The 17,934-nt window shown below is 45.6% G+C and overlaps 1 protein-coding gene across 1 annotated transcript in view; it reads right to left on the bottom strand.

Moving 5' to 3' along the window:
* Positions 1–13,963, bottom strand: part of PIK3R1 (phosphoinositide-3-kinase regulatory subunit 1) — a 79,141-nt gene extending 65,178 nt beyond the window's left edge. The window contains exons 1-2 of the mRNA XM_081133683.1: positions 13,717–13,963; positions 3,613–4,324 (exon numbers count right to left, since the gene is read on the bottom strand). Of these exons, the coding sequence (XP_080989809.1) occupies positions 3,613–3,946 (334 nt within the window). The 5' untranslated portion in view covers positions 3,947–4,324; positions 13,717–13,963. The remainder of the gene's footprint in view (positions 1–3,612; positions 4,325–13,716) is intronic.
* Between the last annotated feature and the right edge of the window lie 3,971 nt (positions 13,964–17,934).

The raw sequence follows: 17,934 nt of genomic DNA on the forward strand, positions 1-17,934 counted from the left end.
CACACCATCAGCGTCACACACCTTCCCGCCAACAGAACTGCCTGTGTACCCATGGGGAGTGAAACAGCTCTGGAGACACAGCAGGTAACGGTCAAGGCCGGGGCTGCAACATGCCTCAGATGTGAATCATGCAAGTAACAAATGAACCGGGACTTCAAAACCAGGAGTGGGCCCTCACAGGCTCACGTGCCTGCATGTGACACACAAGGCATGTGGCTAATTTCAAAAGTCACGTGGACGTCAAATAGCTAGACGTTGAGCTTCAATAACAAGCATCTATCGCAGAGAACCTACTGTACTGTTCTAGATACTTGGGGACGATGGCGGGACAACTGAGATCCCTGCCCTCATGGAGCTCACACTCTACCACAGGGACAGACAAGACACAATCAGTGTGCTAAGTAAATGAACAGTTTAGACAATAAAGGCTTTGCCAAAGCAGAGGGGCAGGTTGAAATAAGGTGAGCAGAGCCAGGCTCCACGAGAAGGATCTGAGCAAGGTGGGGAGAGTGGGCCAGGCAGAGGGGTGTCTGAGGAAGAGCTGTCCAAGCAGAGGGGACAAGCACAGCCCCGAGGAGGGAGGTGGGCAAGGGCATCGGAGGGCAAGCTGCCGCTCAAGTCTTGATTCCATCTTTCATCCCTGCTCCAGAGCACACAACAGGATGCAGTTCACGTTTACGGAATTTCTTAAATTCCAGTAAATAAAAGATTATTCAATATAAACTTGATCCAAACTATAGGCAGGGCTTTGTAAGAAAACTACACAAAATGTATGGGCAGAACATACATTTTCCCAAGAAAGGTTGTATATCAGATTGTTAAATGGGCCTTTTTTTTACTTCTTCTCCCTAAAACTTACACATTACAGCTTTATTTCCAGGAACACACAAGGAAAGTGGAAAAGCAGGTTCTATTATACGAGGAATCCTTCACACAAAATCTACTTTTGGCCAGAGTCTAATGACAACTTTCTTTTAAGAACAGAGAAGGTGGCAGGCCCAGAGTAGGAGGGGCGCGGGATAAGCAAGCAGGCAGGCAGGTCCGAGCACCCTACTGCCCTGTGCCTGTTGTGGAAGAATGCAAACTGCCCACAGGACACTGTCTCAACAAGGGGGCCTGCATGTAGTCCTTAGGCCTCAGGGGTCACCTTCTAATAAAACACAGGCAAACATGAAAAACAGGCTAAGTCACGTGGGGGGAAAAAGGTGAAAAGGAGCTAAAGAATCCAACTACAGGCGAAGAGAAAAGAGGGACCCTTTCTCGCCTGCACACTTGGTCACTGCAAAAGCTTTTCAAATAAATACACACTTATTTATCAGAGTCCCATAGGTTTCAACACCTAAATTTGTCCTTACAACTACTTTCCACATCAACTAGATATGCAACTAGTAGGAGCTACCGAATTCTCATTTCATAGAAATCGTATTTATTTATTCACTTACTAAAAAAATTCATTGATTTTAGAAAGAGAGAGAGGGAGGGACAGAAGGATTTGTTGTTCCACTTACTGATGCATTCACTGGTTGCTTCTTGTACATGCCCTGATCAGGAATCAAACCTGCAACCTTGGCATCAGCACAAAGCCCTAAAGGACTGAGCTATCTGGCCAGGGCAGGAATCGTATTTAAATGAGAATACAAGATGAACGTTTCCAGAAAATCTATTGTCTAATACTACATTCCCTGCCCAACCCCCCAAACACTGCCTTTTCCACCTCTCTCTAGAAATTATTCCTAATTTCTTGTCTATATTCAGGCCCGTTCTTTCTAATACTTTAATGCACATTATCATGGGTCTCTTTCTTAAATTCTGTTAAAAATTTTCATTTTACTCTATATTTCTGATTTTTAAAAGATTAAAAAACTGTTAAAATTTTCAATTGTCACCACATTACATGAGAAAGAAAGCATTATAAAAGAGTTTAGGACCTAAAAAGAGAAAATCACTTTTCTTAAAAGACTTGCTTTTTTTGTACACTACATCCAAATAAAATTACACCTGACAGCAATTATCATCCAAATAAAATTACACCTGACAGAAATTATCAAATGCAATTTTGTTTAGAAATTACTTTTACAAAATCTTTTTGTTACTAATATTGACAAAATATCCCTTTCCACCTTTTAAGTAACCTTCTCTAATCCAATTCAGATATTTTTATGGTCCTGTAATCTTTTGTATTCTGGGATCAATTATATCATTTTTCCTCTTGAATTAGCCTACCTATGAGGATGTGTTTGCAATTTACAAAACAAAAATTCAAATTAAAAATGTGTAATTTGGTGGGAAAAACCAACTTGTATATACCTTTGATCTGCTAAGTGAAACTATACAAGACACACAATGGTTGACAAAATTTGTGTGGGTCAAGATTTTGATTCACCTGAAAAAAATTAAATTTTGCTTTTGAACTGCACTGTAAAACATACTTGGACATTATAGTATAATGTTCATGAAACAAGTATCTCGTTTGGGTCAGGTAGAAGAGGGAAAAGCATATCCCTTCAGGCATCCTTAGTAAATTCTTTTTAGACTTTTACAAGATATTCCCAATTCTACTATTACTCTACACCAAAAGGCAGCTATTTGCCCTTATGTGCTGCTGCTTTACACTCATTTTTGCTACAATGAGCCAACATTAGTGTAACAGTATCAGAATCTCTTCCAGAAATACACTGTCAGTTCTCCGCAACATGTAACCACTGCCTAAGCCCACCCACTTTAAACTTGCCTTTCTATACCTACCTCCATCTAGGAGGGGAAAAAGATGGCACAAGGGAAAAACTGCTTGAAATCTACTAGCAAGGAAATGAATAGACAAAGCTGATGCTAACAGCAAAGCTGAGTACAGGGCTTGTCTCTGTGAGAAACTGAACAGAAAAAAACCTTTAAATGAACAGCTGTGCGCAAAGCTCAAATGTGGACCATCTCCAATAAACGATGAATGGTTTTTGAATCAAGGTGGTTTCCATTTAGGAAAAGTATTCACTGATCTCTTTTTCTCAGGAAGGCCAAGCACACTATAGGCACTAATGCTACATACACACTGCCCACAAAGGAAGAGAACTCCCTCCACATCTACACTAACGACAGGATTGGGTTTCAGCTGCAGGCACGGTGTTCCTGGAGAGGAAACCAAGAGGTAGACACCGGGTTATAAAAACAATGGTTTCTTCTCCCCCGAGTTCTGTGGTCATTTTATTGCTCTGCATTTTTCCATACAAATCATATTAATGTTAAGTATACTTATATCAGACTTACCCTGTACTTTCCTAAAATGATCATTTTGATATATAATACCAATGACAGGAATACAAAAGCAGTATTTAATGACAACTACAAAAGTAGTTTAAAGACACTCACTAAACAGGTTCTCAGGTACTGTCTCCCTATTTTATAACTAGATCCTCTGCCCCACAAACACAAATTTCTAGTTGTGCAGTGATTGACCAAGCTTTTATGCACCATATATAAATTCAGGTAAAGATGCCAAAACGGCTTCTGCCCAGAGCATTTCGGCTCAACCCAAATGTAACACTTTCTCTTAAAAAAAAAAAAAAAAAAGGGGGGGGTGGGGGGAGAGTCATTAAGCATTCACTCATCAATACTGACCTTGTTGCTCACTTTCCGCTTCAGTTTTTGAAGAACCTGGTGCAACAGGAAGGGGTCGAGGCGGCCGGGGCTTTGGGGTGGGAGGTGAGATTTTTTTCCTTCCAATATATTCTACATAAGTTCCTGGAAAGTCTCCTCTCTCCCCTGTGGTTTCATTATAGCCATTTAACCAGCCAATTTCTTCAGGCCTGGCTTCCTGTCCATCACTGAATCCAAGAGCTACTAAGGACCCTTTATTCACAGTTAATATGTCACCCAAGTGCAAGTCAATGTCTTCTTCTCGCTCCTTTTTATAGTCATAGAGGGCTCGGTACTGGAACCCCTCGGCACTCATGCTTGCAGATCTGGGACCATGCAATAGGCGCGTCTAGTCAATGCTGCTAATTTTACGTTTCTATGGAACGTGAACTCAGAGAGTGTGTTAGGATTCCCAATATGTGTCCAGCAGAGGACAAAGGACAACTCTCCGAAGGTTTAAGAGGAGAGGTGACTGGCCATTGGCTGTCCATCTGTCCTCCATCAACGGTGTGGCTGAAGACAGGGCTCCCCTTCCTCTGTGGGCCAGTTCTCCCACCGGCTTCCTTTTCAGCAGCTCGTGAACACTTTGACTCCAGGCTGACTCTCACAGCGAGGCCCCATCCTTTCTGACACTCCCGCCACACTGTCCATCTGCCGTCTGATTTTATTGTTGCACTCCACAAGCGAGCTTCACCTAGCAAAGAAAAAAAAAAAAAGACTTAAGAATGAACATCACACTTTGCCATCTGTATGAATTTGAATTTCTACTTACATTCAACAAGTGCTTAATCAGTCTGGCAGATGTACACAGGCCGCGTGCTATTGCTGGGCACAATATCCACAACAAAGATCAGTGAGACATCCCTGCCTTCCAAAAGCACCAGGCAGGGGTGGGAGGGGTGCTGGCATGTGGCAATGTCTCAGAGATAAGACTGGTACACAAGGAAATGGTATATAATAACATTAGGAAAATGCCAGAAGACAGCAGAGACTAATCGCTGTGGAGTTCAAATGAGGGAGAGACAACTCTAACTGTAGGAATCTGAAGACAGATGAAATGTGTGGCATGGCCTTAGGTACAGATGTGACTAAGCAAATATCATATTCTGGAAAGAGCCAGAACAGGGAGCCCAATCCGTCTGGAGGCAGAGGGAGCATCGCTGACTTTTGAGAAAGCAGACTCCAGACTAGCACTACTGGGGATGGCAACTAGAACTTAAGGAGTTAAGGAAGCGAGAGGAAGTAGAGACGGTTGCCGGAGACTCCTCTACGAGGATCACTTAGTGGAGGGAGAAATGGGAAATGAAAGTTTTTTCTTTTTCTTTTTTTAACATAGTGAAGGAAGAAGAACTGGAGAGCCAAAGATTCTCTAAGCTAGTGAGTTAGTAAGCTAGCGCTGGGCTGCCAATAGGACAGTGTGCATATGTGTGCACTTTGCACTCCACTCATTTCTCATCATTATCTTTATTATAAAAAGTCAAAGCAACCTAAGGGTTTCCGTTAAGCTGGCTGGACAATAAAGCAATAAAAATAGCCACACACTTTTGGTTAAATCAAAGAGAGCCTGTACGAGTTTTACAGTGTAGAACACTATAAGTTTAATATTACTCAGTGTAGGCATCTTAAGAAGCCACATCTGATCACAGGTAATTGTTATGTTGGCATTCAGAAGTGTAAAGTGTTCAACCTTACATGGCTAAAGACTCTTAGCTGTAATATAACAACACTCTTAAGAGAGTTACATATTAAAAGAAGCAAAAACAAACAATGGAAATCTTTGGGTAGCAAGAATATTAATTTTGGTTAGTATTATTCTACTTTGTATTTCAGTTATCAGAGAAAAAATTACAGCAACCAGCAGAGTGGATTAAGAAAATAAACTATATTATGTTTGAAGACAGCCTCTCCTTTTGCTAGATCCCAAATCAAATTAAATATTCACTGCATAAATTCACACAAAAACGCAGAACTAGCAAATCTCACTTTTAGTACTAATGTTCTCTGTACAAATGAGACACAGAACTCTAAAGAACATGAAAAAATTTACATATCCCTAAATGCCTGGAAACCAGGCAATATGCCTAAGAACAATTTAATTCCTCCAAATCTGCTCTGAAATTTTTGTTAGCTTTTCCAGGCAATGTATGTCCTTTTTGGAGGGAAAAATCCTCAACCAGTAGGCTGGCACATCTTTCCTCCAGCTGCTGCCTGTGGCTTCCTGTTTCAACAACCCAGTGGGCTAATTTGGTGAAATTCTTAACAGGATGGGGAGCGTGATCTCTTCTTCCATAGCCCTCAGCAACCAAGCCCCTGCTCAGCACATACCTATGCAGCTACGCATGTTCCTCACCAGGGGACACTGCAGTAAGGAAGGCTCCATGTCTAGTCAAGGTATTACCAACCGGAAAGCCGTGCTTAGGTAGGCCTGAAGCTAAGTTCGTGCAAACATAAAAATATCCCCGAGGAACCTGCTGGCTTTAGTGAGGTCAAAGTCTGGAGTGGCGATCTCTGCTATCTGTGCCAGAGACCAGTAGGTGTCCACAAATTCCCGCTCCCTCACCATGTGCAAGAAGCTTACTTCCTGTGTAAGGTGAACCCTGTACAGAACTCTGGGCCCTCACCTGCTACAAAGAACCCCAGGCCTTCTATGACTCCAGTATGGAAGTAGAACACACCACTCCTATCTTCTGGGACTCCTCCACCAAGGCCAGGAAGATCAACCAAAACAACTCAAGATAGGCCACGATTCGGGGCCAAATAAGTGGTTGGAGAGCAATGTTATAAGATAAGACGGAGATCTGCCTAGTCATCGAGTGAGGACCGGATGGTGTCCTAGTGCGAGGTACACAGCGTCCTTGGCTAAGAAGAGGCAGGCACACTTCTCCTGACCGCTAGGCCCATCCCCGCCCCCATTCCAAGTTTATTTGTTGCTCATGAAACAACTGTGGCCAATTATTCACCTTTGCAGTCGCTAGGCCCATTTTAATGATTGTCACTGTTGTCACAGTCAGCGTGGCCATCACCTGATACTGGAAGCTATGTGGGTTCTAACCAATTCAAATGCCTTCCTCTTCCTCCCTAACCTAACACTTACGGGAGCTGTTCAGTCATCATCTAATATTTATTGGAAGCTATATCTGTATTAACACATTCAATACAATACAATACAATTAACACAATCAACAGCAAAATAATCACAAGGCAGGTACTATCAATAATTCTCACTTTACATGGGAGGAAACTGAGGTGCAGAAAATTTAGTATCTTGGCCATAATAACACTAAGCAACTGAGAGGTGGAACCAGGATTCAGATCCAGGCAGGCTGGCTCCAGAGCCGCCACTTTTAACACCACTAGAACCTACTGCCCAAACTCAGCTTGATTCAATACCTAAAGACAGCCCAGGTATGTCCACAGGGTCACCGATGCAGATTCCTTGCCTGTACACTCTGACCTCCGCTTTTCATCCTTTGTGACAGCAGCCTTACTGATAGTGTTTGTGGCTCTTTCACGAACACACCTGCACAAAAAAGAGCCATTCTAACTCAGCAGCAGTTCTGTCAAGTCCAAGACCCAGCATCTAGGACCATGCAAATTTCCTTCCATACAGACTTCACTAAAATGCATTCTTGCCAAAGAAGTCCATAAACGAGTGAGTAAAAGAATCCTGGGCACATCATTTCTGGAACTGTGCCCACTTCTGCTCTATGAGCTCAACCTTCTGCCACCTGTATCCCTCTTAGCATCTATGCCCCCGTGGCTATCCCAGGCTCCTCAGTGCACAATTTCTAAAAGCTCAGCTCCTCCCTAAGGAGATATGTGAAGCATCAATCCATAGTCAGGAGAGCTATCACATCTAGAGGACTGACAAGTTCTTTTCCCTCACCCTCCAATTCTCCACAGGAATGCAGAAGCCTCAGAAGCCTGAGGCACTGGCAGTGTGTGTGTAATCCTCCAGAGATCAAGGGAGCCCAAACTAATCAGATCCCCAGGCGTTCTGTTGCCCAGCTCCACAAGATTTTGCTTCCAGTCTCTTTGGCTACCTGTCCATTGAATTATTTCCACCCAGCACTAACATAATTATTCACAAAGTAAAGGTTTTTATATGTAGCTAATATCCGCCATCCATATGTTAATGTTTTCAAATAACCAAGGGGGTGTTATGATACCTAATCTCCAAGCTAATGCAAAGGTGTGCTGCTATAACAAAAGGTAAAAGGAAGCCTACGGAACAAATAACGAATTAACATCCTCTTATGTAACATCACAGGGACCACTCAAGATCTCCTTACTGGGAGCGACTCTGCTCCCTCCTTCAGTCCTGTTAGACTACCCGCAGCACCGATCAGTGGAAGCAGATTTCCTCTCTCTACTAAGACACTGAGCAATTGTCACTCTCTTCCTCAAAATAAATGTTATTTCTGATGCCTGACAAGGAGCCAACACGACTTCTTAATGTACAATTGCTTGAAAGTAAAATTTCAATTTAACCCTCTAACCTGCAGGCATTTTGGCAAAGAACCAAACAAAATTCTTTGAAAAGCCCTTTTTGTCCACTTACTTGCTCCCCTTTTACAAAGGACAGGGATTTAGCAAACTTGGTAAGAGGCAGGATTAAGGGTATTTTAAAATCACTTTAAATAAAGCAAGACTATATCCTGATCATATGATTCTATCCTGCGATAAAATTAGCAATTTGGCACTGGGTCCCAGCACAAAATGGGTTTGTGATCCAGATGCAAAGGCCACGGAGCAGTTCCTGGGCCCTTACCTCCTTACATGCCATCTCTCCATCCTCTGTGTGCTAGCCCTGAGTCTAGGGCAAGCCCCCCACCTAAATTCAGTTTTTAAAAAATAAAAATCATTACTTAAAAATCTTTCCACTTTACGTCCTGAAAATCATGAAAATTGAACTGAACAAAAATTAAAATTTCCTAGTAAACCATAATAAAGTTCAACTTAAAATGATGCACTCAGGATAAATTTTATGGCATGTGAATTTTATCTCAACTAAAACAAAATAAAAAAGATGGGATCTGATTAATCTTGAAGTCACAGCCATCAAATATCTCCATTCATTTTCAAACCAATCAGAATGTGCTGCTGGCTGCCACGCTTGGGGCTGTTTGCCTGGGGAACCAGGGTGTCTAGGTCAGGACTCCCGCCAGCAAGCCCTTAGTGGATGGGGGTGGGGGCACAGGAAAAGCCCAGGTGAAATTACAAGGAAGGACAAGGAGGCGGAGTTGCCAGAATGCAAAGCACTGGCCTGGCGCCAGAGCGCTGCAGGAGGGAGGGGTGGAGGAGGGTCTGAGACCCAGGCCCAGCTGGAGCAGCTCTGGGGCTCAGAGGTCATCACCTGGGGGCAAGGAGAAGGGATGACGAGGCACTCACACTGGGGCTTCCTGGGCCTGAGAAATGGCCACAGTGCTGACCATCCCGCTTCTCTGCATCATCACTGAAAAGACGCCCTGAGGAGGCGCCATGGAATGAGAGGATCGAGGTAGACAATCTAAAGTCCCTCCTCTAGTTAAAATACAATGCCATTTTGTAACATTCTTAACAAGCACTAAGCTTCAGACTCAGCAGCTGTCCCCATCAGTGCCTAGGTTTTTAAACTTGGGCAAGTTACTTAAACCTCTGTATGGAACAATTTTAGCATCTATGAGACAGATACAAAAAAGCAAACCTACAGCTCATAGGGTTACTATGAGGATTAAATTAAATGGCATATATAAAGCACTGAACTCCATGCTTGACAATTAGAGCTTAATAATTAACACCGACACAGTGCTTGCTATGGGCCAGGCTCAGCTGTTAAGAGTTTTGCATATGTCAACTCATTTAATCCATATAACCACCCTAGGTACAATTATTATCCCCATTTCACAGATGAGAAAACAAGCAGAGAAGTTAATTTGCCTGAAGTTACACAGCTAGTAAATTACAGCCATGGTATTGCTACTATTGTTACTACTATTAGTAATAGCATTGAATGACACTGCCATTTATACAATTCATATTTCAAACAGGAACATTTGCACCCAGCTGGCTTGGCTCAGTGGTTGAGCATCGACCTATGATCCAGGAGATCCAGGTTTGATTCCCTGTCAGGGCACATGCCCCGTAGCAGGCTTGATCCCCAGTGGGAGGCATGCAGGAGGCAGCTAATCAATGACGACTCTCTCATCATTGATGTTTCTGTCTCTCTCTCCCTCTCCTTTCCTCTCTCAGAAATATATGTGTGTGTGTATATACACACACACACACACACACACACATATATATAGATAGATATAAGTAAAACAGGAACATTTGCCAGGAATTTTCTTTTGCATTGCCTCTAAATGCTGCAACCTGTTCTAAATGAATCCTGAAGCTAGCCATAATAAAACTCCGCTGTCCCCCTAACTCCTTTTCAAAGTAAACAGGCAGACATAAAGACTGCATGCAGACTTTGTCCATCTAGTCTTCTCCCTACCTGAGGTAGAGGGTGGCCCTGCAAAGGTCAAGGCAAAGGAGACTAAGGAAGCAGCAAGGGTGTGTGAGAGTGCACCTCATGTAGGAGGCAGAGTAGGGGACAATACTCCTCTCCAACAGGGCTTGGCTGCTGCTCCCTAGCTGCTCTCGGAGAGAAAAAAGATGAAGACACTAATGCAATCCTCCAGGGACTGAAGGCAGCCTAGTCTGAATGTTACAGCCCCAGCTCTTGGGGCTGAGCCCTGAGTCTGGACCACCGAGGTCTGGTGAAGAGGGAAAGGGGCAGGGCCCAACAGCCCAGGCACCTCGATTTATTAAAGTACTCCACCCACTGGTGGAGTCTCTCCTTACATTTTGGCCAAACTCCTCTGACTTAAATAATCTGGGGGTGGGGCTGGAGGTGGGGGTAGGAGTGTTTGTTAACCTGAAAACTATTTTGACTACAGGTGCCTGTGGGTATGTATTTGATTTACTTTAAGAAAAACAACACTGGGAAGATAAAATATCCAAAGATGTCTTTATAGTAGAATTCTTTTGTTTTTAGCAAAATCTACACTACATTCATTCTACCTTTAAAAAAAAACTAACATAAGCCAAACAGACAAGTTAATGGGTGAGGACAGCATCTATTTTTCAGCTCATTTGGCATAATATACATGAAATGGCTTTTAATCACCACTCTTTTGGCAAGTAATCACATTAGAAGTGCAGGTGAAGGAGATAGGAAAAAATGCAATAAATAATATGTTTTCAAAATTAATTACAACCTAAGTTTTTGGTTAAACAAGTCATATAATTTATATTATGTCTTCTGAGGTAAAAACTAATTGGTAATCCTCGCCTTCCATTAAGTAACTTTCTCACCTTCTGAGGGCTTCCCCGAAGTGCTCCATTCTCCTGCCTTCAGTGGCAAATCCCTGTGCCTTCCCAAAGAGACCTGTGGGGAGCCTGTCTAAAATGTGTAACATACTGAAAAAGGCACTTCCCATTTTCTCTGCACTGTGCATGCCTCAGATGTGAGAATTAAAAGCAAAACCCCAAATGCAAACATTATCTCAGCTTTCTGACCATGAAATGTTTTTTTCAATCTGTTCATGTACCATCTCTTTAGTTACTAAAACACATTTGGCAAATTACAAAATGCAAGCACAATAAAAGCTGAACTAGAACTGTTCCTGTTTTAATGAACAGCCTTTCAGAGTATGCCTTTTTAGAATACTCTCCTAAACTACCTAAGGAAAAAAATTTCACCCAACACACTAACCTAAAGGTTACATGGCATTCATGGAAAAATTTAATTAAAGGTTTGGCCAACACTTTTAACACCACAAAATTTGGGTAAAGTGGAGTAGGTTTGCATTTGAGATACAAAACTCTTCCACACAGTCCCAGAAAATAAATGCACACTACCACCACCACTGTCAATAACCAAAATATGTATTACCTATAACTTATTGCATCACTTGTTTCACAAAACAAACTTTAAGCTGCAGGGCTTTCCGTATCTTAAAAAATTTCAATTTCAAGAAATAGCTAAAGGAAGACAATATAATTAATCAGCGGGAAGTAAAATGCTTTTTCACATTGGCTATTGGCATCACGTGTAAAAAGAGTGATATCATCGTTTTACAAAAGCAGATAAAGCAGCAGATAATAGCGTATACATTTCAGAGTTCTGTTAGGCAACTGGCAAGAACAGGCCCCATATCAAGATGACAGTTAAAGAGCGCAAATGCACGTAACACTCTGAAAGCCAGTACTGGATACATAAAACTTTCTTCCAATCACAAAAATCTATCCATTTCTACGGAAAAAGTATGACTCTCTACTACTACCTGCAACTGGCATGTAAAAGCTGAGGCAGCAGCCGTGACATGACCAACACCTCCGCAAGGCAGGAAGCCTCTTCCACTGGCCGTTCCAGTTTAAACCTCGATTCCGAACCGAACACACCTGCCCAAACTTTAGAGGGACCCCCCCAAAAAAAATCCCTGTTAGAGTATTTTCTTTGTAGTGATCAAAACATTTGCCTCCAAAAGTTTAAGTAACATTTGTTCCTAAGAAAACCATAATCTACTGCTTTTAAACTGTTTATTTCAAGAACAGTGCAAGCTGCCAAACAAGTATAGCTATGGGGGTGCTTTGTATTTTCTTTCTCAACCATAAAAGATGTTTGTGGCCTTCTGTGCAGAAGTCACGAAATCCCCAGTGACTTACACCTTGAAGATACATTGTTCTGCCTCAGACAGGAACCTGCTTACCTACTCCAGCCTTTCCTAACTAACACCACACACCATCTTTAAAGTTGCCAAAACGCAACACAAGATAATGAAATGTTAAAATACAATTCCACATTAAGCTTGGGTCGATAAGCTTGTGAATGTGCCGCCTCACATCTAAAACTTGGCCTCATCACACTGAAATGACAATCTCACGCTGCATTCAAAACCCGGAACTGCTTTCTCCACTCGTACTTCGCACCGACAAAGAGGAGAAGGGCAGGGAAAGAAATAACGAAAAGAAGCCCTACAGCTTCCGAAGTCTTAAAAACCCCCAAATGAGACTCAACTCTACTCGCTGCCAAGAGCGCAGCAGCTCCCCGGGTCCGCGAGCGAGAGCCCTTCCCGGTACCGCCGGCGCCCGGAGCCGCGCGGCTCACGCCCCGCTCAGCAGTCACCGCCTTCGGCTCGCACCCGTACATTTCGTGCTCAAATCCTCGTCACCAAGGTACATTTCTGGGCTGGGGTGGCTGGCCCGAGCTTTTCGGTCGCCTTTGTCTGGGGATGTGCCGGCGGTTTCTGCCCTGGGGAAGTGAGGGCTGGAGCTGTGGTTTCCAGACATTCCCCGGGACGCTCAGCTGGGGCTGCAGGCTCCCCGGCTCCCTAGCCGGCTCCGGACCGCTGGGCCAGCCCCTCCGGTCTCGCCCCGCGACACAAAAAGCTGGATTCCCGGGCTGCTCCGAGACCCCATTCACCGCGCCGCCAGCAACCTGCCAGGCCCGGCCGGCGGCCGGCACCCGGCGCCGCGCTGGGGCCCAGGGCCCGCTGCCCCGCGGCGCGCTTCCTCCACCCCGGAAGAGGAGGGAGGCAAACTTCGGGAGGGGGAGGGGGCGGCGAGCTCCGGGGACCACCGCCGCCCCGGTGCCGGGAAGGGCCCCGGCGGCGACCCGGGTCGCTGCTGGAGGCCGCGGAGGAAGGCAGCGCTCCCTCCCGCAAACGCAAAGGCAGCGGCCGCGGCGCTCCCCTCCGGGGCAGGGTTCCGGAAAACTGCAGCAAGGCAACAGCGGGGACCCCTCAAAGCGTGCGCTGACGGAGGGGTGGGGGAAAGCCGGGGGTCGCCTGCAACTCCGGGGACGGATGCGCCCGGCGGCGTGCAGGACCAGCTCGGCGGAGGCCGGGAAACGGGAGCCAGGACGCTGGCCGCGAGCGGGGCCCCCGCGGGCGGGAGATGCCGGCGGCGAGGAGGACCGGCGGCCGACAGCTTTCCCTAGGCTCGGCTCTGCTGAAGGAGAAGCCGCTGCTGGTGACAGGAAGAGAGCGGCGACAGCCGCGCGCACGCACCGCCTCCCCCTCCCGAGCACACACGCCCGGACCCGCCGCCGTCGCCTACCTCCCCCGCTGGCCGGCTTCCTTCCTCTCCCGAGCCCGGGCTGCAGCGGCGGCCTCCAGCACGCACGGCTCCGACGCGCCTCGGCCCCGGCCCCCGCTCCGGCGGCGACGCACCGGCCTTCCCAGTCCGAGCTCGCCGTCTCCAAGCCGCTCGCCCGCCAGCTTCGCCGCAACCTCCGCTTCCTCCAACTCCGCTCCAGCTGCTCGCGACTCCTCTCCGTGCGCCCGCAGCTCCAGCGGCCGGCGCCGGCCCCGCCTTCGGCCCAGCCCCGCGGGTCCCGCCCCCGAGCCCCCACCAACCAGCGCCCGCGTCTCCGCCCCTCTCCGCTGGCGCCGGGCCCGCCTCGGAGCCGAGAGGCCGGAGGGGCGGAGCTCCGACCCGGCGGACCCTTCCTGTCGCCCCGCTCGCCAGCCGCCCCGCTCGCCTTCCGCCTCCGCCGCGGGGATGCCCGCCCGGCCGGGACGCGCGCTGCCTCCGCTGTGGAGCGCTCTGGGTCCGCGCCCTCCGGGACCAGGCTGTGCCCGCCCGCGGCGGAGCCGGCTGCTGGGCGTCTCCCGCACCGGAGGCAGCTGGGCTGGGGGAGATCGAGGACAAGTTCAGACTTAGAGGCTGCGTGTCTACTCCGAGCGTCCTCAAACCAACCCCGGCCTCTTTCGTGCCCCCAGCCCCAGCCGAGTGGCTGCGCGGGAAGGACTCAGATTCTAGAAGTCGCCAAAGCCCGGAGGCCCTGCAATTCCCGGCCTCGCCAGCACAGCCTCGGGAGTGGGCGGAAAAACCACGCCACCCCGCGTGGCGCCCGGCGGTGACGGAGGGGTGAAAGTGTGAACCGAGGGGACGAGCGTCCGCAGCTGGCCGCGAAATCCAAGAGCCTGGCACCGCCACCGGGAGCCGGGCCCGCCTCGGAGCCGAGAGGCCGGAGGGGCGGAGCTCCGACCCGGCGGACCCTTCCTGTCGCCCCGCTCCTGTCGGGTCCGCGAAAAGGGAAGAGAGTTTTAAGAGGGCGCACGCTGGCTGACCCCTTCCAGCCCTGAGATTACGGCGCAAATGTAGGTCTCTCAGGCAGACTATGGCCCTCTCGTTGTTCCTTCCTGAGGTCGGTGAAGGAAGCGCACCTGAATTATGGTCCCATGAATGTGTTAGCTTTCAAAGGCAGATTCTTCAAAAATCCTGATGCTGGTCAGACCTTCCACTGACGGGTAAAATGGGATGCCAGCGCCTTGTGTTCCGCTCTTTCCATTACAAGATGTAAGTGTCGCTTTTTAGAAAGCTCTTCCCAGATTCCTTCCTCCTCTGCAGTTTTGAGATCTGCACCTGCCCAGCCTGCTGCCCCGAAGCCCTTTTTACATCTCTTTCCCAATTTCCTTGCAAGAATATTGCATTTTTTAAATCAAGCAGTTAGACTTCTGTCAAACAGTGAGTTTGGTGGTTTATTCCAGTGGGCGTTGAAAGTAGAGGAAAGAACATTCTGAAATGTATTGACTGTCCTCAGGAAATATAATCATTTTCTTTAAATCACATTCAATCGGAAAAGCTCTCCTTTGGGTGAATCGGGCACTAGCATTTCTATTCCAGTATGTCTCCAAGTGGAGATGCAGATGCAGACAGCTACCTACCTAAGAACCACTCTAAAAGCACTTAGTAAGTTCACCCAGCTCATCCTTCCCGACTATGTAAAATGAAGGGCCTCATGTGCTGTTTGAGCTTTGTAGACACAGCGAGGTGCCTCACCCTGTGGTAGAATTACTTTGATCCAATGCAATAAGCTGAGATGTAACTGCTGTGATCTTTACAGTATTTCCTTTATGCCTGGGTCAGAACAAACCTTACCAACAATCTCCTCCTTTTGCACATGATGAGTTCCTGGAAAGGGACTGCTTGAGAATTGGGGTTCTGTCCCCCTCAAACTTAAAAATAGCATGAAAGCCTTAATTGAGCTTCCTTTTTAAAAGTCTTCAGTAATTTATTTCCAGTATATATTGTACTTAAAAAAAATTCCATCATATTGGAACACACAGCATAAGTCCAAAGAGTGTCCATGGAAGAACAGACCTCTTTTTTCATAAACTGAATAATTTTAGTCTTCGTATCATCTGTATAAAATTGGTACCTGTGCCCATATTACTAATATTAAGCATTTTTATTTATTCACTCCCAGTGATTTCTATGAAATAATAAAACAAAGGCAACAAAACCGCAGTAGTCAAACTTAAACAACTTTTTCTTTAATAAAATCTTATCTGGACTCCTCAAATGGAACTGTTATAAGAAGCCACGTGGTGAGGCCAAGAGGGCCACTAGGTCTTTGGACCAGCCACATAATTATCTCCTGGGAACTTGTTGGAATCGCAAATTCTCTGTCCTCACTGAATCAGAAATATTGGGGGTGGAGCCTAGCAATGTGTTTAAATAAGCCTTCCAAATGATCTGGTGCATGCTAGGGTTTGAGGACCATTGCTCTAGGCCTAGGGTATCTGGGAACACAGACTGAAAATGACTGTAATAAAACACTCAAGCACACAAGCACCACAGTTCATTCAAGACCAAACTGTTAGCTGGACAAGTGGTGCCACCACCAAGGAGCTCAAAATGTCAGAGGTTGTACATCTTACCAAAGCCCGATTGTCACGTACAACTGGTGATGGTGAAGGTGTTTTGGAAGTCAGACCTAAGGGAGTCAAGCCTCCCTCCCTTGCCCATGCATCTTGAAAGGTTTTCGGTGGCCAGAGCAAGCTGAGAAGTGTCCTCTCCAAAAGGACCAGTAGGATACTCTCATTTGCCACTATCACTCCAGCTACCTCAATAATGTGAGTGCTAGAATATGCTTCCGTTAGACTTGAAACCTAAGTATGTAGTTTAGGGTTCAAAAAACAAAATAAAATGAATATGAATGCCTTAGAGCCTTACTTCTCAAAGAGAGGAACACAGACCACCAGCTTTGGCACCATCTAGAAGCTTGTTATACATGCAAAATCCCTAACCTAGACCTACTGAATCACAATCTGCATTTTAACAAGATCCCAGGTGATTGATATGCAAGTTAAACTTTGAGATGCTCTGTCTTAGATGGGGTCCTCAATTGTGGCTACACATTTGGAATTGTCTGCTCTGTACCCCAGATGGATTATATCAAAATCTCTGGGGGTAGGACACAGGCATCAGTAGCTTTTAAGGTTCCTCAGGCAATTCCAATGTGAAGCCAGGTTTAAAAGAACCACTGCCTTGGAGGAACCAGGTAGGAAAGGTGCCATCAGGAAAGTCAGCTGGGGAGAGACTGGAGCCCAAATGGCTCGTGTTACAGGAAGCAGCTGGGTACTAGAGTTTAGCTGATTGTTGTTACACAGGGATGTGAGCCCAGTTTGCCAGACCTTTCAATTTTCAAAGAGAAGTTTTAAAATCCAGGTTTTTAGGCCGGCCAGTGTGGCTCAGAGGTTGAGCATCGACGTTTGATCCAGGAGATCCAGGTTCGATTCCCATGTCAGGGCACATGCCCCTGTTGTGGGCTCCATCCCCAGCAGGGGGCGTGCAGGAGGCAACTGATCAATGACTCATCTCTCTCTCAGAAATCAATAAAAATATATATATTTTTAAAAATCCAGATTTTTATTAGCAATTTCTTAATTATTAAATGCTGGCAATTAATTCAACATTCTTTGAAACCTGGGATAGGCCACATAACTGTGATGCCTACTAGTTTATGGTTTTATGATGTTGTACATCATAAAATTAAGAGGGCCTAAAAATATATACAGGGTGTCCCCCAAAAAATGTATACACACTTTAACAGCTGACAGCTCAATTTTAAAAATGAAATGTATTTTAATAAACACTGCCTTTATAATTATTCAAAGCGTGTGTATACATTTTTGGGGATACCCTATATTTCTTAAATATTACACACAAAAAGCATGAACTATAAAAAAAAAATTAATAAATTGGACTTCATCAAAATTGAAAAGTTTTGTTCCTCAAAAAACAGTTATGGAAATAAAAAGCCACAGAAAATATTTGCAAAATATATATCTAACAAAGGACTTGCATTTAGAATTCATTAGGCATTCTCACAACACAATAATTAGAAAAAGCAAACAATACAAGTTTTTTAAAAATATACAAAAGATTTGAACACTTTACCAAAGATATATAGATGGCAAATAAGCTCACGTATAGACGCTCAACATCTTTAGTTATTAGGGCAAGGCAAATTAAAATCACAAATGC

The sequence above is a fragment of the Miniopterus schreibersii genome, assembly GCF_964146895.1.
Source record: "Miniopterus schreibersii genome assembly, chromosome: 3".
Classification (NCBI taxonomy): Eukaryota; Metazoa; Chordata; class Mammalia; order Chiroptera; family Miniopteridae; genus Miniopterus; species Miniopterus schreibersii.